The sequence below is a fragment of the Copadichromis virginalis genome, linkage group LG19, assembly GCF_057382275.1.
Source record: "Copadichromis virginalis isolate Kocher_CV1m ecotype Utaka linkage group LG19, C_Virginalis_male_GT1.1, whole genome shotgun sequence".
NCBI classification, from domain to species: domain Eukaryota; kingdom Metazoa; phylum Chordata; class Actinopteri; order Cichliformes; family Cichlidae; genus Copadichromis; species Copadichromis virginalis.
The window spans coordinates 30,960,483-30,982,961 of NC_140636.1; the positions used below are offsets into that span (position 1 = coordinate 30,960,483).

A 22,479-nucleotide genomic window follows, 5' to 3' on the forward strand; every position below is an offset into this window, starting at 1 on the left:
CACAGCTAAGAAAACGGTAGCTCGCGACACAGACACAGAGAAACACTGGGCTTAAATACACAGAGGGAGCAATCAGGGAATGGGTAACAGGAGGGAAACACAGCTGGGGCAAATCAGGCCTAACGAGACAAGAGGACGCAAAACCAGACACATTGAAAGTCCATGTCTGATGTTAAAGTAAAACAGGAAACACATAACACAGACTGAACAAAGACACAGACTCATATGCAGGCACTACAAAGGGAACAGAGACGTGGGAACAGGGCAGACACAAACACTGACTGAACACGGGGATATAGGAACTTAGGATACACATAGACGCGAACTAGACAAGGGGATGCAGGTGATAGGAGAGACAGAGCAACTAAAGAAGACAGAGACATAAGCCATAAGACAGAACTCAAAGAAACCAAAAACTAGGAAGTATAAATAATATCAAAAACTCAAAAACCCTGGGTCGACGACCCAGGCATCCTAACACAAACGTTAAAGTCGAAGTTACGGTACATCACCACCCATCCTAATAGCTCTCTTTAAATGAACGTTTAGTATTAAAAATGACATCTTTATTAGGTGTCTGAGCTCATCCAAGTGTCATCAAACTGAAGTGGTTAAATCATCACTCTAATGACTTCTATCTTTCCTACGCTGACTTAAAATTCAGCTATATTTCTATAATTTATTTGCCATTAAAGCACATTTTGGCTGTTAGTTCCTGAAAATGTTCTATTCTGTCGCCTTACTGACATTAGAGTGTCTCAGCCAGAAAGTCAGTTCTCACTTTTTAGTGAGGTGCAGTTTGTGTAAGAATGCACCTTTCTCCAAAGAAACACTCATGAAAACCTCCTTGTAACAAATCATTCTGCATGGATTTAAAAATAAGACTCATTCCTTAATCCAAGCTCTTGTTGCACATTTTAATCGTTTTTCAAATCCACAATTTTTCAAATACAAATAAGGCAAAAAAAAAAAAAAGTAGGTTAAAGAAACATCACAGCCACAGAATTACTGTGAAATATATTCTGGAAACACAAACACATGCATTTTAAAACAGAGTAAAGCGTGTGCATATTAAAAGAAACACAACATGTTTGCCAAGCCGAAGGATGCAGAGTGGTCCCCAGTCCCCATCTGTCATATCTTATGAAAGTAACAGGTGCTGCAATGGCAGTCTGTGTGGTTTCTCACCGAAATGCCAGCTATCAGGATCTGCAAAAGGAACAGATGATTAAGGAGGGGGGGAAAGGGTGAACATTAACACAAAAATGGCACAACACTAAACCGTTCTGTCATGGTATTTTGCTCTATAGTCTGTAGTAGTGTTTTAAACTGAAATAAAAACCATATGAGAAGCTTATGTGCATTTTTTTCCAATAATAATAATAATAATAATAATAATAATAATAACCCTTTAAAAGTTATATAAGATCCCCTAAAATAAAAAGAAATGAATAACACAATCATTCACTCAGAAAAAGTGCTTACATGTAATACACATCCTAACTATTCGATAGCATCCAACTCCAAGATTTGTTTTGCTAAAATCTTACTGACACCAACATAAATTAGGCTAAAAAGTCACAAATTCATAGAAAAGTTAAATAGCTGCCTGACATTGTCATGTGTTTGTGCCTCTACCTCGTGGCTGTGCCTTGCGACGCAGCACGTCGCCTCTGAGGTGATGTTTTTTGGGATATTCATTGTCTTCATGGCTCTGAGAGGTGTCGGGTACGCTCTGGAGAAGCAGCAGCCCATGCACTGGTAAACCAGACGTTCCCTTGAGAAAAGATTGTTCTTTCTCAACGTGCATTCTTCACAGCCCACTAGAGAGGGTGGTTTAGAAAAGGGAACCATTGCTAAAAAACCCAAACTGCACGGTTTGCAATATTGTGCCAGCATTTGAACACTGAGATTAAAAACACAATCTCTGTGATAAGAAATTTAGAACAGAACATTGTGACTTTCATAAGACTCAGATCATTTACATTTAATTTCAAGTCCAATTATAAAACACTGGATGAACTTAAAATAGTATTTACATCATAAACAATTCTTACTGTTTGATAAGTCAATGTTGGGATAGGAATCAGCTATGTAAAGAAGAAAAGACAACAGCAGAAGGGACAGTCCAGGTGACTTCAGTGAGCCCATGGCGGTTGTAGCAATTATCTAAAAATATAGAAACAAATACAGAGAAAGTGGTAAATGCAAATAAAGAACTATAAAGTTAAAGCATAAGTATAGAGACAGAGTATTACCATGTTGAGAGAAAGTGTCCCCTTCACTGTGCCTCTGTACAGAACTTACTTGTAATGAGAACTTCTAGTCTAATCCATCCCATTATATAGCCCACACATTTTCCTAGCAATTTCCTGGATTAAGTGAAGCTTACCAACCTTATCAATGATCTCTGTAACCCAGTGGAAACTCAAAACATACTTCATTATCATCCTTCCATTCTGACGACGGTGGTTACATTTAATCCCCGGATTTTTGTTACTAGGTAACTGAGGGGTGAGCAAAAAGGGGGGAATTAATTAGAGATTTATCTTAGGCATTTCGGTTTAGTGGACAAAGGTCATTTTTAAGGCTAATGTGCATAAAACTGTTTTCGTGACTTTTTAGAATTCTGAGGTGTGTAAAAAGGGCCGATGCTGAAATACACAATTTATTAAAGTGATGTCATCAAACTAAATGTTGCTGCCTTTTCTTAACCGCTCTCGGTTCCACAGGGACTAACACGAATAGATGCAAACGTCTAAGAACAGCAGCTGAGAACAACAAAAGACCTGCTCCGGTGGTCTCTGATTTACCTTTCTTTGAGCCACGATTTTGCTTTTACATTGAACGAGTCAATGGTTTTGTTTGCGGTGATAAAAAAAATCCACATGTGTGGATGTTTAACTGTAAAACAGGATATTTTTCATTTTGCATCAAGTGCTCTCATTATGGGTACTTGTTTACTGCTAGAGTTTAAAGTCATTTGACTCACTAAATGTAACTCCAAAATACTAAGTCAAAAATGGTTGCACAAACAGTCATCACTAAGACCCGCGTCAGATGTTATCAGTCCATACAGTGGGTGTTATTAGCAGAAATCAGTCCTATTTTATGCCATTAATTTAATACTTTGGCACTAGTTAGAACTTATTCCATCTCTTCAAGTATGATCTCACATGAAAAATTCATACTGGATTCTGTATTACTGACAAGAAAGCATCTGGTTAGCTTATAACATTACATCAATACTGTATATACCTTTTTTTAGAGCATGTATAGAGCTGTTAAAAACTCGTTGTCCCCTCACACTCACAAGATCATCAAAGAAATGTTGACATTAGACAAAGACCATTCATTTACCCTAATACACGATATTATGTTTTAAAGACTGCATTTTGTATTTAGGTTATCTTTGACTAATATTCAGATTTGTAAAAATGTATCCGATGTTCAGAAACATGTAAGCGTGAGAAATATACAAAGAAAAAAAAAGAAAGCAGGAAATACTTTTTTCACAGCACTTTGACTCATTTTAACACTGTGGCTTTCTGTAAAAACTGAGATGTAAGATGTGAAATAGTTCAGTCGAGCATTTTTGTCTTCCTCTTTTCACCTTATGCTGTGTTAAACTAACTCCAATACATCTTATTTCACGGGCAGACATCAATTTTCATGTACATTTTCAGCACTTCTAAAAATAATGCATGTCTTCCTCTGTAAAACTCACTCACTTCCTATTGTGAACTTTTAAACAGGCATTACAGAAATAAACCTAAAAAGATTTCATCTGTTTCTCAGTAGAGAAACATTTTTTTTTAAAGAAAGGATTAGAATTAATTTAGATAAAAGAAGCTATGAATTAATGAGCTGGTGTTTGATGGTTGTTAGGGGGGATCCATGTCTCCACCTCTAACATCTAAAATGTCAAGGATGACTATGAATGTATTTTGGATTTTGGTTGTGTGTTTACATAAGAACCCATCCCTCGTGTCCTTGGTTGTGCTGGTGATAAATCCTTGGCTTAAGTGTAGAAGACAAGATGTTCAGTGGCCCGAAATGTTAAGAGATTATTTTTTTTGCCATATGCCAGATCAGTCGTTGTAGCATGAAATGTAACTGCGTTATAAATCTAACATTCATAATAAAGTAATTATGCTAAAAAGTATTTGACTGTATGCTGTTGCTTTGCATAGCTGGAAGGCAAATCCAATTTCAATCAAATCAAAATATAATGGCCACATTAGCGCTGCTATCTGGGAAGGCCTTTCATTGAAACTGTTAATTTTAACCATAAAAAAAGAATAATACTACATCTCTTTGACTGCTTTTATTCATTTATTTATTTATTTTTTACCCTTTCATGCTTTTTTCTGGGTTACTTACGTAACACCATATTTGGCTATTTGCAGCAGTGTCTAAAATAACTGCTTCAAATCATCACTGATGAGTGAGTTCGTGTAATGAAGCCGAGCTGAATAAGTATGTCAAAGGAAGTGGAGATGTTATGAGATGTTTACAGTAACTGACAGTTCAGAGGAGGGGTGCTGCATATTAAAGGGATTTAACTGAAAGTTCACTGAAAACAACAGTCAGTGATAGAAACACTCATCTTTCTCACTAATCTGTTTCACAGTCTTCTGCTTTTTATACTCAAGTATTATGTTACATTTCTGCAGATTCACTTGAAAGCCTCAAACTACTACCTTGTCCACAATCATCTCATTCCACTGTCAAAATGAGGACAAGGATCAAAAGTTGTAGTATACATAGTTACGTGCCATGAGAATACTCTTTAGTTGGTTAGATGTTGATGATGTAGAAGAAGCGGCTTTTCTCAACCATTGAAATAACTGTCATCATCACTTGTGTTTTTCAGGACATATGGTTTTTCAGGACTTTGTTGTTGTGAAACTGGCCAGTGCATTTCTTCTATGTAAATCATTTTTTCTTCTTCTTTTTTTTTTATCTCACATGTAAGCTGTAAAGTACAAATTCAACACTTTGAATAAACTACAGTTATTATGTCTGCTTTGTTTGTCATGAAATAATAGGGGAATCGATTTGCCTATGAAACAACTTGTCAGTTAATTAAAAAAAAAATTGAAGAAGATGGATAAAAATGGCTGCCATTTCTATATATTTAATGCTAAATTTAACAAACAAAAACCCCTTGTTCATAAGTCTGCTATAACATTGTTGTTTGATTTAAAATCTGCTGTGGTAGTGAAGAGAGGCAAAAGAACAACTGTTGATAAGGATGTAGAAGAGATACGATGTATTCTTAGTTACCAAGGTAACTGCAATATTTAGTGATAACAAATTTCTATTAAATCTTGAACTAACCAAGCAGACTGGAAAATGTGTTGTATAACATGAAGTAAAGCTGATTGGACACAGTGGTCGTAGCACAATCTTACATTTTCAATTCATTGGGTTAAGACTATTTACATCATTTAGCTTTTTCGAACGGGGATATTGACATCCTGGAAAAGATTACTCTGATTAGAATTGAAATGCTTTGTAACAGGATAGAAGTGATCACTCAAATCAAGTTTGGAATCATTTCTAGGGAACCTTTCCACTGTGGGGACAAGTGGATACAAACCATTACAGCAAAAATTTCCACCACAGCATAACAGAGCCACTAGATCCACTCAATAGTTCAAGTTTTTCCTGGACAATTTTGGCACCAGTATTCCACAGCATGTTGCAGGAAATCGAGGAAAAGGGCAGACTACCACCAAATATGAATTCTGCCAACATTAGTCTCCTGCTAAAACCAGGCAAAGACCCTTTATTTCCCTCAAGCTATCGTCCAATTTCTCTTTTAAATGTAGACCTTAAAATAATCTGCAAAGCTCTCTCAAAGAGATTAGAGAAAATGACCCCCCTCTTAATTCATCCTGACCAAACTGGTTTCATAAAAGGTCGGCACTCCTCAACAAACACTCGTAGATTACTTAATTTAATAGACTACTCATACGATAAAAACATCGAAACCATAATATTATCTCTAGATGCAGAAAAAGCATTTGACAGAGTTAATTGGAAATTTTTATTCGCAACTTTACACAAATTTGGTTTTGGAAACTCTTTCATAAACTGGATAAGAATATTATACAATTCCCCAACGGCTCGTATCAGAACAAATGACCAGACATCCTCCAGCTTCTGTCTCCTGAGGGGCACCAGACAGGGATGCCCACTCTCCCCTTCACTTTTTGCAATTTTTATCGAACCTCTAGCAGCAGCATTTAGACAGGCTACAACAATTAAGGGCATAAAATGTAAGAACATAGAACATAAAATCAGTCTCTATGCGGATGATGTGTTGCTTTTTCTGCAAAACACACAAACCAACCTCTCTGAGGTAATTACTTTAATAAACTGGTTTTCAAGAGTTTCAGATTATTCAATTAACTGGCCAAAATCTACAGTTCTCCCCATTAACTGCTCCTTCCATAATTCTTCCTCTGCCCCACTGCAATCCGGAAATATTAAATATTTAGGTATTAATGTCTCCCCTAAGCTTTCAGACTTAACTAAACTAAACCACATCCCACTTCTAAAGAAAGTAGAAGGCGATCTGACTAGATGGAAATCTTTACCCATATCACTCATGGGAAGGGTCGCCACTATAAAAATGATGATCTTGCCAAAAATAAATTACTTATTTTTGATGATCCCTAACAAACCATCACAAGATTGGTTCAGATCTCTGGATTCATATATTTCCAAATTCCTTTGGAAAGATAAACCCCCGCGTATTAGCTTAAAAACGCTACAAAGAACCAAGGATAGAGGAGGATTAGATCTGCCTAATTTTCACCAATACTTCTTAGCCAACAGGCTTCAGTTCATCTCAGAATGGTTAAAACATACCTTCTTAGTTGAGCCCTGGCTAGATGTTGAACAGGCACTATGCAAGGATCTAGAGATTTCAGACCTACCATTTATTAGCTCAAACATCAAAAGACATGAATGCTTTAAAAGTATCAACATCAGCTTTTCTCTAACAGCATGGTGGGAGTTTCTAAAAATAACGGAGTCTTCATTAATCCCATGCAAACGTACACCTATCTGGAATAACCCTGACATATTACAAAACAATAATATGATTAATTTCCCAGAATGGAGTTGTAAAGGAATTAAATACTTAGAACATATATTAGAGGGAACAGAATTTATTCCATTTGACAGACTAGTTGAACAATATGGGATCAACAAGACAAGGTTTTTAGAATATCAACAAATTAAATCCATAGTAAAAAAGAAATTTAACCTCAGTCAAGTTGAATTACAAACACCACTAAGTGCGGCACATTTTCTTACTCTTAAATCCCCCAAATTATTATCTAAAATATACAGAACACTTTCTAAATTAGATGAATCAATATCCCTTCCTACTGCAAAGTGGGAAGCAGATTTATCAGTCAACCTAGACCAAAACTTCTGGTCTCAGATTTGCTTAAAAACTTTTAAATTAATTAAAAATCCCAGTCTGCAATTAATACAATACAAAATACTTCATAGAGTGCACTATACAGGTCATCGGATGTTCAAGATGGGCTTTACATCTTCCAACAACTGCTCACACTGTCAAGGCAATACACCAGACAATTACATCCACGCTCTTTGGTTCTGTCCACCAGTGCAAAAGTTTTGGCGCGAGATATGTGAAGACTTATCAAAGTGTCTGAAATGTAACATTCCAACCTCCCCCTTAGTGTGTCTACTGGGCAGCTTAGATAATGTCACTTCAGAAAAGAATATAGCCCATATGGTTTTCACTGCCCTATGCATAGCCAAGAAAACAGTCCTCATGAACTGGAAAAATAAAAATAATCTTAATTCTAACCAATATAGAAATTATCTATTAGATTACATTAGTCTTGATACAGCCTCTGCCACCACATTAGATCAATTGCTCTGGGCCCCTTTTATCAGCTCCATCACCTAGTGGGGGTGGGGGGTCATAGTTTGGTCCCGCCTTCACTGTTGATTGGTGAGGGGGTAGGGACAGGCTTAGGGCGTCGGGGGGTTCCCCGGAGGCATCTTCCTTGGGGGGGCTCAACCCGGGGTAGCGGTCACGTCCGGTTGGGGGCTCTGTTGGCTCTCAGGTGACTGTTTCCTCGCGGCTGCGTGCAGCGGGGCTAGGGGAGGGTCTGTGCTGACGGACGTGGGTTACTGACCTGGCAACCTGGCTGCCCCTGGGTGGGTCCGGGATGGGCGTGAGGTTCTGGGGGCGCTCCGTCTCTGGGCTGGGGCCCGGGCCGGGCCTCGGGGGCTTGGGTCCTGGTTGGTGTGTTGCCGGGGTTGTGGGCGGGTGGGTGCATGGGGGCCCGGCCCTGGAGCAGGGTGCCTCCGGTGCGTCGAGCCGCCTGGGGGGCTCTTCAACTGGTGGGGGGGATGGTCACATCTTGCAGGAGCTTTCTTCTCTTCAGGAACTCTCTGCAGGAGGGGGAGATACAGGAGAGGTGGAGGAAGATCTCAGCCTGGGCGTTTACCGTCTTATGTAGTCTGGAAGATGTGTGGATGGTGGGGTGGGTGCAGTTTTCTCTGTGGTGGGGTTGGGTGGACTGTCCAGGGCTCTGTGGAGCCGGGGGGCGCTACTGCACTGGGCCCCGGTCTGATGGGCCTGGGCCCCCCTTCCCTGGCGGGTCGCAGAGGGTGGGAGTGCCTACTGGGGTCAGCGGGGGAGCTGGCCCCAGGGAGGGGTTACCTGCCCCTCCCTTCCTTCCCTCCCCATCTCCAGCTGCCTCCCTCTTCCCGCTCCTCCACAACCACCCACACATGCAGGGCCTTGGAGTGGGGGTATGTCACCAGGGTGCAGAGGAGGCTACCCCCCCCCCCCCCCCCCCGTCCCCTTCTGGCTGCCTCTGCCTCAATTTTATCCCACAACTTAGACATTCACATTATTCACACTCTCATTACACATACATATAGGATCTTGGGGGTGGGCACAATCACGGAGTCCAAATTACCATCAGGGTGTACACCTCACCCCTGACGTCGTTGCCCACCTCTCAATTTTAAATACACTTAGTCATTGAGGGCTAGCAGGAGGGACTATGCGCTTACCTGCTGCTCCTTGGCAGGTAGCTCCATGCCCTCCTGGGTTTTAATTGCACCTTAGAACACATATGCATCAACACTACAATGAGCGGGTGGAGGGAGGTTTGGAGTCTTCTCCCACCCCCATTCTCTGCGGCCTGCTGGAGCGGGAGGGCTAGTAGGAGGAGTTGGCCGTCCGACTGCGGTCTGGGGTGTGGGGCCTCCCTGCTGCTGCGGAGTCGGGGTGGTCTGCCTCTCCCCACCGCAGGGAAAAGGGTAACACCACCTGGGTCTGGGTGCAATTCCCCCCTCCAGGGGCAAGGGTACCTAGACCTGGTTTGTAGAGTACGCTTGGGGAGTGTGATTGTGTGTACAGCGTCTCTTTATGTCTGTCTCCACGTTGGTTGAGTGTGGAGTGAGTGCATATGAGAGCATGAGGGTGGGAATGGATGTTTGTGTCTGTGTGTGCCTGTATGTCTGTGTCTATATGTCAGGTTGGGTATCAGACGCCACCTCTCTGGGGACACCTCAGGCCCTCCAAGGTTTGGAGGCCTATCTCCACCCACCACCACTTCCCCTGCCGGTGGCGGACTCCCTCAGGTGTCGGTATGTTGGTGGTTCTTTGTGTCTGGGGGTGGGCGTCCGGGTACACACCGGCTCACTCCTTGGCGGCCGCTTGTCGGGGCCTGGGGCCTGGGGCTCGCTCGGGCCCCTTTGGAGGTGGGGTGCCCCCGGCCTCTCGGCCTGGGGCTCGGTCACTCAGGCACAGCTGGGGGCCGACGGAGCTCACGGGCGCGTCACTGCAACTCCCCCTGACTTCTGCTCCGCGGCTGCTGGGCGAGCCCTCATCTGGGACTCTCCTCAGCTCTTACTGGGACAGTGGCGCGGCTGCCCCTCTGTTGGTCTTCCATGGTCTCTTGTGTTCTGGGGGCCTCTGGATGTCTGGAGTTTTGATCTCCTCCATACCCGCTTCACACCCTGGAGGACGGGGCTGTGGCCCCCCCACACTCCCTAGCAGATCATTACATGGAGAAACCTTTGGAATGCAAGCATGCTGATCCACACAGGTATGCACACATGGGTATTCACAGACGCGGACTAAAGCTTTCTTGGCTGCTGCCTCAAAGCACACTGTGCGCTGTCTATCTTGCGTGCTGCACAATATCGTTTATTATTTAGTAAATATTGATATCTATGACTAGCTAGTTTATTGTGATGGTGCTTTGTTTTCTCTATTATTATATTGCTCTTTGTTGTTTGCTGTCTCCTCTGTTTGTTTTTTTTGTTTGTTTGTTTTTTTTTTTTTTTTTTCTCCATACAGGTGACCCAGGAGTTCTTTTTTTTTTCCTCTCTCTTCCCCCCCCTTCTCACCGTCTCTTCTCCCCTTTGGTTTTCTTTCTTTCTCTCCCCCTCTTTCTCTCATTCATTCCCCCTGTCCTATTTATTTAAAAAAAAAAAAAAAAAAAAAAAAAAGACAAAGGATGAACTGAAGCTCTGCCATCACGTAATGTCGCATACTGCTGTTTCTGATGTCATTTAAAAAGAAAAAAAAAAAAAAAAAAAGTTTTTCCTTTATTTTATATATGAGAACATGAAAATGAGCTCCAGCATGCAAGAAATATCAGATCAAATATTATTTCTCATTCCTCGGACTCCAGAATCAACTTTCTGGGATTTCCTTACCTGATGATTGAGCATCCATCAATAGCATCCAACACAGAAATGTGTTTCTGATCCCCTGTGAGTGAGAATGATGGGGGGCCAAAAAATTACATTCCTCTTTCTGTGTGCTGTTAATTGATGTTCGTAGGGGACTTTCAGTTACACTTTTAGGTACAAAGATCCCTTTTGATGCTACTGTGCATCTACTCAAGTCAGTCGGTTAGGGATGTGTTAGAACAGGAGATTCACAAAACTGCAAGGAACAGAAATTTTGCTGAGTTCCTCAGAAGGGAGATTAAAAGAGACACATGGCAGCATGAGAAATATCCCTAGTGCCTGTGTCTATTTGAATATGCCTGAGCATGTGTATTACTAAAAAAATATTAACAAATATAAACCACAACAATAACATAAAAACTATCACTACATCAATTACATATTAATTACTACTGATCAGAGTGCTTGGAGTCATTAAGATATTTATCTTTATAGAGAAATGTTATGTTGCTGTTATAGTTCGGCCTGTGGATCTGTGACCTATTCTGGTTGCACTCCACCTTTAAACTTTTGTCATAGGCAATAGTCTCCAGTTCTCCCATGACTGGTTTTTGGGTGGATGTTACAGCTCTGTGGTGCTGGCTTTAGACATCTACACATTTTTTAATGCCAAAATAAAAAAATTTTATAGCTCAAGGAGAAATTCAAGAGAAAAAGTTTTGTTTGTCTGACTTATTAATGAGCTCTTTGTGTGTGTAGCTCTTGAAACAACAGTTTTTGAATTATGCTTTAAACTACATTTGTGACCTGTTTTGGGCATTAGTAGTGAGCTTTTTACTATTCCACAAATTCAAAGTGGACATAAACCTAACCTGTTGACTTCTCTGGGGTACATCGATTGCAGTATGCGAAATAAAAACTGCGCATATTGCAAAAATGCTAAGGTAGCCTATCTATAGGTTTTTAGGACTGTATCCCCTCTCTCGTCCCTGCGGGCGGTCTGTATCCTTCAACCTCGGGTCCTACCGGAGGCCTGGGAGCTTGAGGGTCTTGCGCAGTATCTTTGCCGTTCCTGAGACTGCGCTTTTCTGAACAGAGATGTGCTTAGTAATTATCGGCGGTATGTTTTTTTTTGTGTGTGTCTTGCTTTGTCTTAATTGCCTACAACTGTGTCTGATTCCCTGAGGTGTTTCCCCAAGGTGTACTGAACAGATAGTCCAAGACTTTGTTATATTATCCGTGTAAGTTCTCATGGATTTTGAGTTCTGCGCTTTTTTCCAATGTGGACTTTGCCTTGACTTACAATCCAATAAACACATTTGGGCTTAATTTCTGTATTTGGGTCCTTCACTTCACAACCCATGACAGAAAATGCTTTTTTTTTGTGCAGCCACAAACTTTTATTTCTTCAACCTTGAAGTGTTCCAGCCTCATAAACGCTCTGTGCGTCAGCAATTACTTAAGTTATATTAAAGCTCAACACTGAAATAAATGCCTTTCGGATCATAATGGTAAATTGTTAGCAGAATCCCAAATTTATAAGTAAAACAGTGCCGAACTTGATTTTTCTGCAACACCAATGCACGCAAGAGTAGTGCTTTATTAGTAAAGGCTTTAGTACGAGTTTATATAGGCTATCAACTTTGATCTGTGACTTTTCCTCTTTTTACATATGTCGTTTGTCACTTTTATGCGCATTACTGCTCAGTAAATATTACGATGCAACTTTGCATGGATAAAGAAGAGTGCAGCCTCATAACTCACAGTTTTGTTTTGTTTTTTTGCAACATATAGTCATATTGTTTCGGTATATATACGTTGGATCTCAACTAGCCTACACAGTCTCTTTATTGTGTTTACGAAATGGGCAAGTGCTATATCTACGAGAAGACTGACACAGTGTGGTGAAAAGTGGGACATACTTACCAGATTTCACCGTCATTTTACACTCATTATTAATGCTATTATCACTGGGTTGACAGTACATTATTAGTTAAGTAGTCTAAAAACAACACATATGTTTAATTTGTGTAATTCCTTGTTTCGTGATTTACTTTCGTGTTTAAATTTGATGTCTGTTTGTGCCACCCTTTTGTTTTTTTGTTCACTTGCACCATCAATAAACGATTCCGACGCGGTGAAACGACTGCTCTTTTGGAGTTATGACGGATGCTGCAGATGACCTGCTGCTCTACTGTAAAATGCATACAAGGCAAGCCCGTGCAGGGATGTCCAAGAAACCCCATCGACGAGACAAAACTCGAGGCGTGAACGTGGCAGCCATTTTACATCATCAAGAGTGAATGACTGAAGCCGGACCAGTGCCGGGAGTTTTACACTTTTCTCTCTTTTTCAGTATCACATTTATCTTCCTAAATAATCAGCACCATACACGTTGGTGTGCCAGCGGCAGGTAGGGCGAATGCTTGTAATTGATAACGTTATTGTTGCTTAATTGAGTGTTAAAAAAGTGTGAATCGTGCGGTGCTGTTTCAAACAATGTGGAAACTGGTGGTGGTTGGGAACGAGTTCTCCAGACCGGCTTTTTGAAAATGGACTCTTCCTATGTGGCGGCACGTTGACAGACCACGCATTTAGCAGGCTAATCCTCTAGCTTCCAAGGCCACGTTGGATCTAATTGTATTTAAAAAGCTATGCTTTGTCAATTGGCTAAGTCCTCATCGACAAATGACGTTGTAACAATGGCCTCACTGAAATTCCGTTCGAATTAGCATGCTAGCATAGGCTAACCCATTTTGACAGATCACGAAAATGACATGCTCATTGTCATTGTATGCTAACAGCACTTAGCTGGCAAAGGCCGGTTATATTGGTAAGAAGTGGCGATCGTCCCTTAGTACTTTACTAACACATGTGTGTATTGCATACTTAAAGAATAACTATAGCTGTGTTCATAGTAAATGCACACAAGCGCCTCATGTTATTGTCCCGATTAATGCCCCTAGCTTGATTGCTGAAACATTAGCCATGCAAACTAGCCCGCTCGCTAGTTAGCTTCAACGTGTGCGAGTCGGTCCCTCCCCGCTAAACCTAACCCAAACCTAACATTATGGTAGAAGTTTGAGGGGAGACTGCGGGGGTAATTCATTTCCATAAAACCGATAACGTGAATAGGTTAAAAATTTAAGATCCATTTGTAAATGGGTTTCACTCGTGCATTTGGCGTAGTAGAAAGGTTTTTGCCACGGAGAAAGCACGTGCCTACCGATACGAGATTGATTAGCAGTCAGTATAGCACATCGACTGGACAATATGAGCTTCTGTTAATGTTAGGCCAAAACATAAGATTGCCGTCCACGTTTTCGCTGAGTCTGCCGTTGCCGGATAGACATTGTGACCAGTGAGCAGGTAGATTGCTGCTGTTAGTACCCCAAAATCTATCCACACAAAGGAATGAGAGGCAGTGTTTGGGTTGGTCATTAACACGATTATTGGAGTGTTTGTGTTCAGTGTAACAATAGTTGAAGGTATAAACAAAATGCTAAAGTATGCATAGTTGTTCATTGGTCAGTCACCGGAAACCGGGGTTCACTCTCTCTGATGGAACACGTGTATCAGCTATCTGTCCTGTGCTGAAGTCAGTAGTGAGAAGGTAAGCTAACATGTAATTTAGAGACCGTAGCAGGCAGGAGAAGACTGAGATTCGGGCGTTAGCGCGTAAACTTGGCTCCGTTTGCTCAACTTTTTTTTTTTTTTTTTTTTTTTTAGCTCAGAACAAACCAGAATGAAAATACTGCCACATGGCCACGAACCTCGTAGTTAAACCTTTTCCCCCTTCTTTTTTTTTATTATACATATGTAATATGCAGCTGAGGTGAATTCTTTGGTGAAGTCTTTGGTATGTGCTTGTCCTGAACCCAATGTATTGCACACAGTGTCACACTGCCTATATCAGGCTTTTGAGCTTCTAGTTCAAGCTGAGTGCTAAGTCAAGATAGTGAAAAGTCTCCAGACTGGGAAGGAGCACATGACCATGATAATTGGTTCGGCACATGTCAGCATCTCCTTTGTTAAAATTGGGTTTTATTAGTATGAAAGTTGCACTCCAGCAAACATTACAATTGGTGAAGTGATTTTTCCCCCAAATGATTTTCCTGACAAGTCTGAGACTTCACACTCTTTTGAGCACATCACAATTGTTGCCCTTGACCCAGGATTAATTTGGCTCATTGCATTTACACAGATTTCTGGAGACATGGCCACAGAACATATTAATGGAAATGGTCCAGAAGAACCAATGGACACCTCTGCAGTTACCCATTCTGAGCACTTCCAGACTTTATTAGAAGCTGGTTTACCACAGAAAGTTGCTGAAAAACTAGATGAAATTTACCTAGCAGGTAAGGCACCATGAATACTCTTGCATATTCAGTATGCAAATTTTTATGTTTAGCAATTTCTTGCATGTATTGTCATTTTATCACATTTTTGAATGGGGGAATTGGGATCCCGAAGCAACTTTTTGTGGTTTCCTACCAAAATGGGTACTGCAGTGCTACAGAATTTTAAATTACACATTACCAGAGTGTGTAAATGATTGCAGCATTTGCATTCCCAACATGGTTGCATGAACACTGGTGTCAGGGCGAATGAATTCTCTCCCTCTCTCTCTCTGGGAGTCTTTTGATGAGCCTATTCAGTATTGCTATTAATTTCTGTGAGGTTTCTCTGCATCCCATAAAATTATAGCAGAGCAGTGACTAAATGGGACACTAGCTACAGCTTAAATAACTGTTGATTTTTAGTAGAAGATCAAATGGGGATGAACTGTAATGACAAATTTTTTTTTGGGGGGGGGGGGGTCATTTTAGGACTTGTTTGGTTGGCCACATCTAGAAAAAGTACTGGTCTGGCCTTTTCAGCCAGATGGAACTGAGGCAGAAACAATGGCAGCAGCTGTCTGGTATATGGCTGCCTGGGACAGGTGACGGCCTCTCCATAAAGGAGAATGTAGACTGGCTCATTAGAAACTCCCAGCCACAGTATAGAGGGGCATGAGCATATCGAGTTGCACTGTCACATCTGTTGTGATTAGTTCTGCAAAAATTTGCTGGTTGAGGAGTAAAGTACAGCCCGACTACTGAATACGGCTCTATTAGATTATGCTCGTCCCACTCCTCACTCCTAATTGTACAAGTCATTATTCATTCATTATATTGGTTTCACAAAATAATCCCCGTTTAAATACTTCATTTAGGTCCTTGCACTTTTGTCAATTATGTATCATTTTTGTAATTTTTTTCCCCCCTTATTAGTAGCTCACTATTTGTGTGTGTGTGTGTGTGTGTCGTTCAACCTGCAGGTTTGGTGTCACACAGTGATTTAGATGATCGAGCGATTGAGGCTCTGAAAGAATTCAACGAGGAAGGTGCTCTCCAAGTCCTTTTGCAATTCAAGGACAGCGACCTCTCACATGTTCAGGTATGCATGCGGTGCTGCTGCTGGTGCTATTTACATAATTTTGAATACCTCAATGCAAAGCCACAATCAGAGTGTTAGTGTAATGAAATAACAGTATTATGTTGAAATGTGCAACTACACTATAGGTCTTAATTGTCATTAAGCTTCCTGTTCCTTCTGCCTGCTCATATATATTGAAGGGTAAATTTCATATATTAATATTTGACAGTGAAATTGATAATTGTTTTAGTTACTGTTTGATCCCATTTAAATTGTTTGTCTTTCAGAACAAAAGTGCCTTTCTTTGTGGCGTGATGAAGACGTACAGACAGAGAGAGAAACAAGGGACCAAAGTGTCAGACACCAACAAAGGACCAGATGAAGCCAAAATCAAAGTGAGAACTGATGGTTCATTTAAAAATCACTCTAAAACTGATTTCATGCTTCGTTCGACACTATTGAATAATGAATGTTTTTTGGGCCCAAAAAATGCAATAATTCTGTCTCTGCTCCACCTCTTTTTCTTTTTTCCCTTATTTTTTTTTAATTGTTAGGCTTTGCTGGAGAGGACTGGCTACACACTTGATGTGACAACAGGACAGAGGAAGTACGGTGGTCCCCCACCAGAGTCTGCCCATTCAGGGGCACAACCCACCATTGGTACCGAGGTATGAAACAATCACTTATCCCTTTATTTAGCCATTTAATATGCTGCACCTTTATATATTAGTGTGTTCTGAGATTAATTGTATGAGGTGCAGTAATTTATTTTATGGTGTCCAAATGATGAAACTATTCACTGCTGTAGTAACTTTGGTTACACTGATAGTTTACCGCTAAGACCTGACTGGATACCATTTACCACAATGTTAGTACCCTTTGTACCACGCATCTTAAATGAGTACTTTGATCTCACGCGCTACACCTCCTTTTCCTGTCAACCTGGCAGATTTTTGTAGGAAAAATCCCCAGAGATCTTTTTGAGGATGAACTGGTTCCACTGTTTGAGAAAGCTGGGCCCATATGGGACTTGCGCCTGATGATGGATCCCCTAAGTGGCCTGAACAGAGGCTATGCCTTTGTCACTTTCTGCACTAAAGAAGCTGCACAGCAGGCTGTCAAATTGGTAGGTCTACTGTAATACTCTAATTATGACCAGAAAATGAGTTATTCTATGGCTTTGTTTTAACAAAGGGGACTTTTCAAATGAAGAATAAAGGAATATATTTATGCAGCATGCATGTGCCTCATGTTTGTCAATGGCGACTAATTATCTTAAAGCATCACCACCAGTTGCAATAAGCTCTCCTAACTAGACTTGACTGTCTCATTTTATTTATATATTTTTTCCTCTTATACTCCTGCGTCTTTTTGCAGTGCAACAACAATGAAATTCGACCAGGAAAACACATTGGAGTGTGCATCTCTGTGGCCAATAATAGACTGTTTGTTGGCTCCATCCCCAAGAGTAAAACGAAAGAGCAGATTGTTGAAGAATTTGCGAAAGTAACAGGTGAGTCAAACTGTTTTTTAACCTTTCCCATCCATTAACCATCTTGGAATGGGTTTCGCTTTGCTTGTATATTTGATTGGATACACCTTGCACATTTGCAGGTGTAGCTTGTCCAGTAGGTATTTTTAAAACTTTTTTTTTGGTCCAAATGATGATCTTATGACTGTACTTGAGTGATTCACATTACTCTGATGGTTTACCGCTAAGATCTGACTGGACACAAACTGCAGAAAACGTCGTTTTTCAAATTTTATTTCTCTAATTTTGATCATTTCATGTTTTGAATCAAGCATTTATGGCTTTAGGTTTATGCTTTCCATAGAACATTTGACTTAACTGCTTCTTTGTCTACACTTCTCTCTCCTGTTTCTTCTCTCTACAGAGGGTCTAAATGATGTCATATTGTACCACCAGCCAGATGACAAGAAAAAGAATCGAGGTTTTTGCTTCCTTGAGTATGAAGATCACAAGACGGCAGCTCAGGCCCGGCGCCGACTAATGAGTGGCAAGGTCAAAGTTTGGGGAAATTTGGTCACAGTGGAGTGGGCTGATCCCATTGAGGACCCAGACCCAGAGGTCATGGCCAAGGTGAGGCACAGGACGAAAAGTCCTCAGCAATGTAACCTTGAGTGTATTTGCACGCACAACCTCTTTCAACTTGTGCATTTGTTTGGATTTGCACTGCATTTCTGCATGGGGAATAAACAAAACATGCTTCTCTACCCAGGTCAAGGTGCTGTTTGTGAGAAACTTGGCGAGCACTGTTACAGAGGAGATACTTGAAAAGACCTTTAGCCAACACGGCAAGCTGGAGCGAGTGAAGAAGTTGAAAGACTACGCCTTCATACACTTTGAGGAACGAGAAAGTGCTGTGAAGGTATGAGGGGAAACTGTCTCAGAATCAGACTGTTTGTACTTAACCCGTTGGGATTTTTGTGTATGAATGGTATTTCACTATTGTCTCGATTTCACGTCATAGGCTTTGACTGATCTTAATGGCAAAGACCTCGAAGGAGAGCACATTGAAATTGTCTTTGCCAAGCCACCTGACCAGAAGAGGAAAGAGCGTAAAGCCCAGAGACAAGCCGCTAAAACACAAATGTAAGCAAGAACTTTGTAATTGCAACTAGGTTTGTGTTGTGTGTAATTAATCCAACAACCTTTTTAGCCAAAACTGTCAAATTTAAAATTATGTTATATGGCATGATGGCTTCCTGATGAGAACTCTGTATCCCCTCTCAGGTATGATGATTACTATTATTACGGTCCCCCCCACATGCCACCACCAACAAGAGGCAGAGGACGAGGCGGTAGAGGAGGTTATTCTTATCCGCCTGATTATTATGGATATGAAGACTATTACGATTACTATGGATATAATTACCACAACTACCGGGGCGGCTACGATGACCCGTACTATGGCTATGAGGACTTCCAAGCATCTGGGAGAGGAAGAGGAGCAAGAGGAGTCCGTGGTGGTGCCAATCAGACCAGGGGCCGTGGTGCTATCACCCCAAGGGGTCGAGTGGGCTTCTCCCAACGAGGAGGCCTTGGAACAATCAGAGGTTAATGACTTTTTCCTGTGTGACCACCCACCCCACCTCCACATTTTTACTTTGTGCTTTTTATTTTCAAATTTAAAAATACATTTAAGCTCGGTTTGCTGTAAGCAAGTATTCTGACATTGGGTCAGAAATTAAAGCACAAAGTTAAGAGCAGTGGCGTGAATGAAACGACTGATGGATAGAAAATGAAAGCAGCTATAGTTGTGAAAAGTTAAGGGCGATTATCTTCAAATGAACTTGGCCATATTCTAAGGCTCCAGTTTTCTGGTGGGATCTTTGAGTCAGCTTGTTTGCCAGCAGAGAGGGTCATTCATAGCATTTTTAAGGCCAGCTGATGCCCACATAAGTGGCAAGACCACTGGTGTGAATGTCGGATGTCTGCTCTAATTGTCTGATTTATGGCAAATGTGTGCAACATTGGTTTCCTGTGCTAATTTCATCTTTCTTTCTTATTGGTCCAGCAGGGAAACGGGGCCGAGGGCGGTCCTGACCTGTCACAGTGGATACTGACTTGATATGTGGGGTTACACCGTAAGCTGCAATGGATGTCGAAACAACAAGCATGAGAAAAAGGTCCAATGATATTCCAGCCTTACAGAAGAAGCATCTCCCCTCCTCTATATTTTAACTCACTTTAGCCCTTTTCAGACATGGGTTAATGCATAACTATAATCTCTTTAGTGGTGTCATTCTGCCAATCAGACATGGGTCACTTTTACATTAATATTCATCATGGCATCATTCAGATATGCCTACGATAATGCATGCAAAAGAATTGTTACTTTATGGCAACAAATTCTGTCAGCATCAACTCAAAATGTAACCACGTTTTTGAACGCTTGCGCTCTCTGCGCTGTTAAGGTTTTCCATGCAGAGTAGGAGATGCATCTCTTATGGATCGTGAAGAAATGTCTTAATATTTGGAAACCAAACAGATAAGAGGGCATAGGGCAAGTTTTGCTCTTGAACACTTTCTTTTGTGAGCCGAGCAGTTTAGAGCAGGGGTGCCCAATCCCGGTCCTCGAGAGCTACCGTCATGCAGCTTTTAGATGCATCCTTGTTCCCACACACCCGAATCAAATGAATGGCTTGTTATCAGGACTTTGCCAAACACGATGGCATGCTGAAGAGGTAATCAAACTATTTGATTCAGCTGTGTTGGAGTAGGGATGCATCTAAAAGCTGCAGGATAGTAGCTCTCGAGGACTGGGATTGGGCAGCCCTGGTTTAGAGCGTAAACATGAACTGTCTATCTTGGGTGTGCCCATCCGTTAATGTTACTGTGTACAGTTCAACCTTATGCTGTGTTTAAAGACTTGTTACTAGGTCCAACCTAGTAAGCTTACCAATGCAACTTTCATGGAAAAGTGACCTGGGTGCTCATGCAAATGAAGCCACCATGTTCAGATTATTGGAGAGTAGTGCATGTCTGAAAAGGGCTCATTTTTTGTTTTTGTTTTGAAGCTGCCACCTTATAAAATGACTGGAGGAGTCTGAATACTTGCCACAGCCTCTTTGCTGAGTCCCTGTTCCTAGACGGGGACCTATGAATTGCCCTTACAATCTACCCCTTCCCTGTCCCTGAACATGCCATTTTAATTTTTTTTTTAAATTAATGACGAAATTGCACTTTTTAAGTTCTTAGGTTTGAAGTGGCTCAAAGGAGCTTGATGCTATTGTATATTTTTGTGCTAATCGGAATTTTTATTGTCGGAATATCCATGTTAATCTTAATTGTTTGATCTGGATGTTTGAAAGAGAACATTTGCAGGGTTTTAGGGTGTACCCACCTGGCATGGATAAGTCAGGCATTCCAGGAAAGTGGTTCTTTTCAGAACTTGTCTTTAAAGGGTTGGTTGACTACCTCAGTACAGAGGACTAAACTACCCGGCCTGTACTGTAAATAGGGAAACTATATCGATGAAAGCAGGGCTTGTTTTCATACAAAATATGCACAAGAGCTGCAGCGCAAAAACGATGTACTTAATGTAATATAGTCATTTTAGCTGCAGCTCTGCAGACTGCAAACAGTCACACCGGGCATGCAAAACAATCTCATATGATGAGTCTGAACAAGCCCTGCTTTTATCTTATTTTGAACTGAATTAGCTGCCTTGCTTATTCAGAGTATGTAGTTACTGGTTGTATAGTTTTTCGGAAAATGTTACTTTTGTAAAGGCTTCAAGATCACGGGCATCCAACTGCCTTTGATTAAAAAAAAAACAATAAAAAAAACAAAACAAAAATAAAGCCCTGCAGTGTCCCTTTTGTGCCACTGTATTCTTCCAGTGGGTTTGTTTTTATATCAATACAACACATTTTCAGACAGCATCGGAATAATGTAAGAGCCTAATCCAATCCTTCCTCTTATAAGATCGTGTTAATCTCGAATGATCCCTCCCCAGTACAGCAACTATGTAGAAGATCTCTGGAGTTAATCTTATTGGATGACTGACTTGCCATATTGCCCAGCCAGTGAGCATGTGTGCCTAACATTAGCTGCTATGATTTGGTGAGGGATCATGGTCTCACAGTGGTAGAAGGGATACTGCAGTGAACGATTTCTACTTCCAGGTATAGCATAAAGGAAACTGCTCTTCAATCCCAGTTTTCTATACAGTTAACTCCCTCAGTAAAATCATAACAACCACCTTTTGAGAAAAAAAAATGTTAGCAGTTTTAAACTATTGTTGGTGGCCAACAACGTTTTTTGCATTCCTGCAAATAAATTGTTTTATACTGTAAAATGGAGGTGAGTGTAACTTATTTTTGTAATAAAGTTTTTGATTTTTATCTGTGTCTTACTCTTTTGATTAAAACAAAAGCCTTCATGAGGTGCAAGGACTTTATTAACTGGAGGCAGTCGATCATTTTGGATTTTGGTATTTTAAATTTCATGTAAAAAGATTTGCATTAAAGTTTCATGTTAAAATGCAAGATTTTGAATAAATATTTTCCTAAACGGGTTGACGAGCGCAGTGGGGGTGTGTAATAGACAAGATCTAATATGCTACAGTTTATGTATCTTTTTCATCTTTATATATATATATGTATGTTTTGTGTGTGTATAATAGTGTATATGATTTATAAGGCTTATATTATTAGATTCATAGGACAGGCATACATGCACAGTATTGGTGCCTTTGAATAAATTAAACAGTATTTATTGCATTGAGTCGTCAAATGTAACAATACTGCGTTAGTATAGTTACTATTACAGTAATCTACAGCCTGATGTTAAAAGCTCTAAACGCCTTTGTGTCAGTT

General features: G+C 40.8%; 2 protein-coding genes across 3 annotated transcripts; one reads left to right on the top strand and one right to left on the bottom strand.

The window, feature by feature from the left end:
• Nucleotides 1-903: 903 nt before the first annotated feature.
• Nucleotides 904-2,342, bottom strand: cga (glycoprotein hormones, alpha polypeptide). Of its 2 annotated transcripts, XM_085441650.1 has the most exons (4): nucleotides 2,259-2,342; nucleotides 2,058-2,169; nucleotides 1,639-1,823; nucleotides 904-1,209 (listed from the first exon to the last, which is right to left on the bottom strand). In XM_085441650.1, the coding sequence occupies exons 1-4, from the start codon at nucleotides 2,259-2,261 to the stop codon at nucleotides 1,135-1,137; spliced, it is 375 nt and encodes a 124-aa protein (XP_085297776.1). In that variant the 5' UTR covers nucleotides 2,262-2,342; the 3' UTR covers nucleotides 904-1,134. The 2 variants fall into 2 exon arrangements, with proteins under 2 accessions (XP_085297776.1, XP_085297777.1); XM_085441651.1 differs by lacking the exon at nucleotides 2,259-2,342.
• Nucleotides 2,343-12,984: 10,642 nt separating this feature from the next.
• LOC146686472 (heterogeneous nuclear ribonucleoprotein Q-like) lies at nucleotides 12,985-22,005 on the top strand. The gene is made up of 12 exons (XM_085441768.1): nucleotides 12,985-13,126; nucleotides 14,918-15,074; nucleotides 16,037-16,155; nucleotides 16,422-16,529; nucleotides 16,689-16,802; nucleotides 17,084-17,260; nucleotides 17,512-17,647; nucleotides 18,030-18,235; nucleotides 18,375-18,524; nucleotides 18,627-18,748; nucleotides 18,890-19,212; nucleotides 19,674-22,005. Exons 2-12 carry the CDS (start codon nucleotides 14,930-14,932, stop codon nucleotides 19,700-19,702), a joined length of 1,629 nt encoding a protein of 542 aa, XP_085297894.1. The 5' UTR covers nucleotides 12,985-13,126; nucleotides 14,918-14,929; the 3' UTR covers nucleotides 19,703-22,005.
• The last annotated feature ends 474 nt before the right edge of the window (nucleotides 22,006-22,479 follow it).